Raw genomic sequence first — 5,313 nt, forward strand, 5'->3', positions numbered from 1 at the left:
GAGAAGAGCAGAGAGAAGGAGGGCTCCCTCGGAGTGGAGGAAATGGAACCTCCTCTCTCCCCTGTGCCCACCTCCCACAACAACCACAGCAGCATAGACGAGTATGTGGGGGGGGTGTGTGTGTGGGTGGGGAGGGAGGCTGTCCGATTGTATGTATTTATCATATGTTTATATACTCGTTTGTAATCTCTCTCTCTCTCTCTCTCTCTCTCTCTCTCTCTCTCTCTCTCTCTCTCTCTCTCTAGCTTGCAGGAGTATATCTCGTGTGAAGGTGTTTCTCTGCAGAGAGCAAGACAGTTCTTAGAGAAAGAGACCAGCTGTCTGAGAGCGAGACAAGCGGCACTAAGGACGGCCCACCCCAGCCCGCAGAGGTCCGCTGCAGGAGGTTCTGCTCAGCCTCTCTGCCAGGTCCGTCAAGTCTAGTCAGTTTTATTTATAAAGCGCTTTTTACAAAACATGGTGTCACAAAGCAGCTTCACGAGCGCATGGGTCCAGATCCCTAATGAGCAAGACGGGGGTGAGTGTGGCAGAGACAAACTCCCTAGGTGGATTAGGAAGAAACCTTGGGAGGACCAAGACCCAAAAGGGAAGCCATGCTCCATTGGCCCAGCAACTTTAAGTTCATATTTATAGTCCTGTGTCTATCTGAGCAGTCACAGTCTCTCCAATATGGATGCTGGGCCTCAGGTAGGATGCTGGCCGTATTGGCACATGCATCCACGGCATCAGCACATCCACTGGCAACCCAGAGCATCTTCTAGCTGCTTTATGGAATTGTCTTTGTAGAAACATGTAGTAAAGATACAGAATGCAGGTTAAATATGTAAAATCAAATTAAACTTCCATATATATAGTACACGTGCCAGTGATTTAGCATGTGGCTCCAGCAGGCTTATCCCTAGCAGCATAACTAAATGGAGGGGCCTGGAGGTGACCACAGGCATGAGGGTACTGAGACATTACTCTGCCTTTGGCTGTAATCTTGTAGTTTTCGGAGCTGAGCGCATTTCTGCGCTTTGAGAGAGCAGCAGGTGAGATGGATTATGGTATGCAGTGAGTTCACTCGGATATTGTGGAGGACTATTTCATGCTTTATAGGCCAACAGAAGAATTTAAAAATCAGTTTGATATTTAACCAGGAGCCAGTGCAACGCTGAGAGAGTAGGACTAATGTGATGGACTTCTCAAGGCCTAGTTAGGACTCTGGCTCTTGGATTCAAATGCAGCAAGTTGGACTTTCTTCAGGGACTGTTTAGAGCATCCAGTTAAAAGACAGTTACAGTAGTCCAATCTTGATGAGATTGTGGACCAGTTTCTCTGCATCTGATACCGAACGTACATGTCTCAACTTGGCAATATTACATGAAGTTGCAAAGGCAGCATTAGTGACATTGACATAGTGACATGTGTGTGAAAAATGAAAGATCCAAATCACTAGAGACACCTAAACTTTTAGCAGGAGATTCAGGTGTTACTGAAAAGCCATCTAGTGTAATAAGAAGATTCGACCAATTGCTTCTTGCAGTCTTGGATCCAAGAAGTAACACCTCAGTTTTATCAGAATTTAGAAGAAGAAAATTAGACGCCATCCAGTTCTTTATTTCTTGGATGCAGTTGACAGTTTTGGTAGTAGTATTGACATCATCCAAATTAGAAGATATATATAACTGAGTATCATCTGCATAGCAATGGAAGCTAATACCATGCCTACAAATGCTTGCTAGCCTATATAATGAGAATAACATGGGACCCAATACAGATCCTTATGAGTATTCATTATTTTCAAGTACAAATTGGTAACGATTGTTCAGGTAGGATTTGAACCAGGAGAGTGATTGACCTTTATCTGAGAATATTAAGAGATTTTAAGACTACTTTAAGACTTAAAGTTTAGACTTTAGTTTCAGTGCTGTGGTGGGTCTAAGCACGTTAGGTCTTGCAGTGCCTACAGCCATGTAGCCAGGTCAGATAGGAGACAGTAGGAAGCATGAGTGTAGTTCCTCTTAGATGTTCTGCTCCCCTGTGCTGTAGGAGGTGAGTGAGCAGGAGAAGCTGAGGGAGACGGTCCAGAAGGACCACACGCTCCTGAGAAAGAAAGAGGAGAGACTCAGCCAGCTGGAGACGTCACTGGCAGAGGAGGTAACACACACACACACACACACACACACACACACACACGCGTATGCCTGCACCCACACACTTACGTACAAACCCACATTAATACCTACCTGGGCTTTACAATGTTTTTCTCAGCTGTCATGTGATGAAGGCGAGCGGCTGGTGGGAGATCGGAGAGTCTCATTTGATGTCAGAGACTCAGAGACGAGCAGAGACGAGTATGGCCAAGAGGAGACGAGTGAGAGACAAACTCTGAATGCACAACACGCACACACGGGCAGACATTTTGAGAAGGCACTAATTTTGGTTTTCACAAAGTTTACTACCATAGTTTTTTTTTATGGTGGCAATTTGTATTGATTCTAGATTGTGAAGTGTGGTTAGATGAATTGCAATTAATTGCAAAGTCATTCCCTGTGATGAAAATGACCTTTTACAATACAAAATTACAATACAAAATTATTGCATTACGGCTCCTCCATTTCAGTTAATGGAGATCATTTCAGTGATGATCTCGTTAGCTCAGGAGATAAAAAGTTGATGAGGATAAGACAGCTGACATCAATCCGTCATGCTGATTAGAAGAGAAGACTGGTTGCTTTAAAAGGGTAGTGGTGCGTTTACGTTTTCTCCTGTTAACCATGGTCACCTCCAAGGAAACACGTTCAGTCATCATTGCATCAAAAGGGTTTCACAGGCAAGGACAGTGCGGCTTGTACGATGCACCCCAATCAACCATTTATCCAGTCACTAAGGACTTTGGGGAGAGTGCTTCAAGTTGCATGAAGGAGGCTTCAGGGAGCGTCTCCTACAGGAGCGTCTCCTACAGAGGAGGCAGCTATGAGCCTCCTCACACCATCAAAGTGTGGGGTCACTCCCAATGTTGCCTAAGCAAAGCACAGCCATGAATAAGGGAAGGTATCAAAACATCCTTCCAGAACAACTTCTCCCAACGATTCAGGAGCAGTTTAGCAACAAACAATTATGGACTGTTAATAATTGTAATTCATTATATCACATAAACATTTGACAAAAGGTTCTTAAAAAAATAAACTGAGGAAGCAAACTGTGAAAACTAAAAATTTGCCCACAACTGTAAGCAGCTCTAGAGTCCACTCTGGTCTTGTTGGTTCATAGTTGTCTGATGTTTTTATCTCTCTAGCAGTAATACACCCAAACCCTGGTCTTGCTCTCTGTTTCAGCACATGCAGTGCCAGTGAAAGTGCAGCAGTTAGCAGAGTCCCTGCAGCAGATCTCTGGCCAGCTGAACACAGTGCTGGGTGCACTGGGATCTCTCACTGGGAGGACCGTCCAGCCCCTCCCTCAGCCACCTCCGTCCTCCTCCTTCCCTCCTGCCCCGTCCTGGGCATGGACACCAAGCCCCGCCTCCTCTTCATTGGCCAATCAGAACAGTTTCTTACACTGTTCTGTCCCAAAAACACACGGGTCTGACCTTCATTTGAACTCCCACTGGAGCAAACTCTTCCCTGGTACGTAGAGACAGACACACCCCAAACATTAGCAGTGATGAGCAGTGGTCACCTCAGTGGGCTGCAGTAACTTTCACTAATGCTTCATTTCTTCATCACTCATAAAATACAAATAGAAAATTTCTGCCTCTCCCTCAAGCACAAACCAGTCACTGCTGGATTTATAGCCTTTTTTGCATAGTTGATGACCTCCATTGATTTTCTGTGCTTGGATAATGCCGATCTTTTCCAGTGCAAGTGTGGTGCAGTGTAGAGACCTGCTTCAGATTAGCTTCAATCTAAACCGCACTACCTGTATTAAGACTGCTCTGATTTTAGGAGTTTCCATGGATACCAGTGCCCGCTATCCCATGAGGGCTACCAGAGCATATAGTGGATACACTCCAGCAAGGTGACTACACACACTTGCACACCTGTGCAGGCTCGCTCACAATCTCTCACTCTCACTCACAGGGTCAGTGCTGCTGTTGATTTTGAAAGGAAAATTGATGAACTCATACAGTGCTTTTCCATTATGTGTGTGTGTAGTCTCTCCTCTGAGCTAGATAGCCAGAGGCTGCAGAGACTGATTGAAGACAACAAAAGGTGGCTGGAATCACAACGCAAAGACCCAAATGTGTATCCTTTCACAATCTCTCTCTCCCCCTCAGTTTATACACATGTACGTATCACACACAAACCAGTACGGGAACAGAATGCATCATATTTTCACACACACTCTCTTGCACCCATGTACTCTCCTGAACCTCTGCCCAGGCCTCTCTTCACACGCTACCCAGCTGCCCCACCCACCAATGGGCTGGTCCAGCTCGGCCTGGACGAGAACAATCAGATCAAGGTCTACCATTACCGAAGAGGCACAACCCACTGATGTCCATGTATGTCCAGTTCAAACAAATCAGTGGATAGACAGAATACAAACATGCCATCAGCATGTACACATTACAGGTGATGTTGCTGACAAAGTCAAGTCAGATTTAGCATAGTACTTTGAAATTCCTTTTTGATAAAAACATTTCTCATCTAATTGAAATTCAGATGGCATATCTAACTGTAATTAGAGATTAAGGTATTTCCGCCTACATAACACATTGCAGTGGTGGATTATACTTATTAAGATGGCGGTGGCAGTGTTGGATGTGGCTAAAACGAGCTGGAACGTCGTCTTTCCTGCAGGTGCTGAACCTGCGCTCTGGCGTGTCCCGCATGGCGGTGGTGACCTTGAGGGAGTTGTACTCCAGCCTGCAGAAAGGGATGGACCAGGAAGTGGAGGTTACAGCTAAGGTCCTCCTCCACAAAGCAGCGGAGTCCAATGGCTTCATCAGGCAGGACGTGGACACAGCTCTGGACAGCATGGTGCAGAACTGCACCCCCATTCGGAGCATGAACGCCCTTCTCGCTGGAGGACTCTGGTCAGTTAGCATGCAGTGAGCTTTAAACTGTGGCTAACACAAGAAGCTAACACAGCACTAATTTTGGCTGCTGTTTTTTGCTGCTGTTTTTACCTCTCCAATGTTCTTTCAAAATATTGCCCTGGCCTATATCAATATTTTTATTTATTTATCCTCTTATATGTTATTTTTATTGCGTTCCATCTCCACTCTGCTGATCCAAACTGCCCTTCACAATGCTTAAAAAATAGGCTAGTTAGCTAGCTCACAGAGGACATACAAACATTTTCTGTTTAAAAATACACATGTACACT

General features: G+C 45.2%; 1 protein-coding gene across 1 annotated transcript in view; it reads left to right on the plus strand.

The window, feature by feature from the left end:
• Positions 1-4,924, plus strand: part of LOC143475269 (uncharacterized) — an 8,518-nt gene extending 3,594 nt beyond the window's left edge. Inside the window, exons 9-17 of the mRNA XM_076973057.1 lie at positions 1-101; positions 246-408; positions 2,032-2,139; positions 2,254-2,356; positions 3,321-3,608; positions 3,927-3,999; positions 4,137-4,226; positions 4,365-4,486; positions 4,785-4,924. The exon at positions 1-101 is cut by the window's left edge and continues 64 nt beyond it. Of these exons, the coding sequence (XP_076829172.1) occupies positions 1-101; positions 246-408; positions 2,032-2,139; positions 2,254-2,356; positions 3,321-3,608; positions 3,927-3,999; positions 4,137-4,226; positions 4,365-4,479 (1,041 nt within the window). The 3' untranslated portion in view covers positions 4,480-4,486; positions 4,785-4,924. The remainder of the gene's footprint in view (positions 102-245; positions 409-2,031; positions 2,140-2,253; positions 2,357-3,320; positions 3,609-3,926; positions 4,000-4,136; positions 4,227-4,364; positions 4,487-4,784) is intronic.
• The last annotated feature ends 389 nt before the right edge of the window (positions 4,925-5,313 follow it).

This window comes from Brachyhypopomus gauderio, chromosome 14 (genome assembly GCF_052324685.1).
Source record: "Brachyhypopomus gauderio isolate BG-103 chromosome 14, BGAUD_0.2, whole genome shotgun sequence".
Taxonomy (NCBI): Eukaryota; Metazoa; Chordata; class Actinopteri; order Gymnotiformes; family Hypopomidae; genus Brachyhypopomus; species Brachyhypopomus gauderio.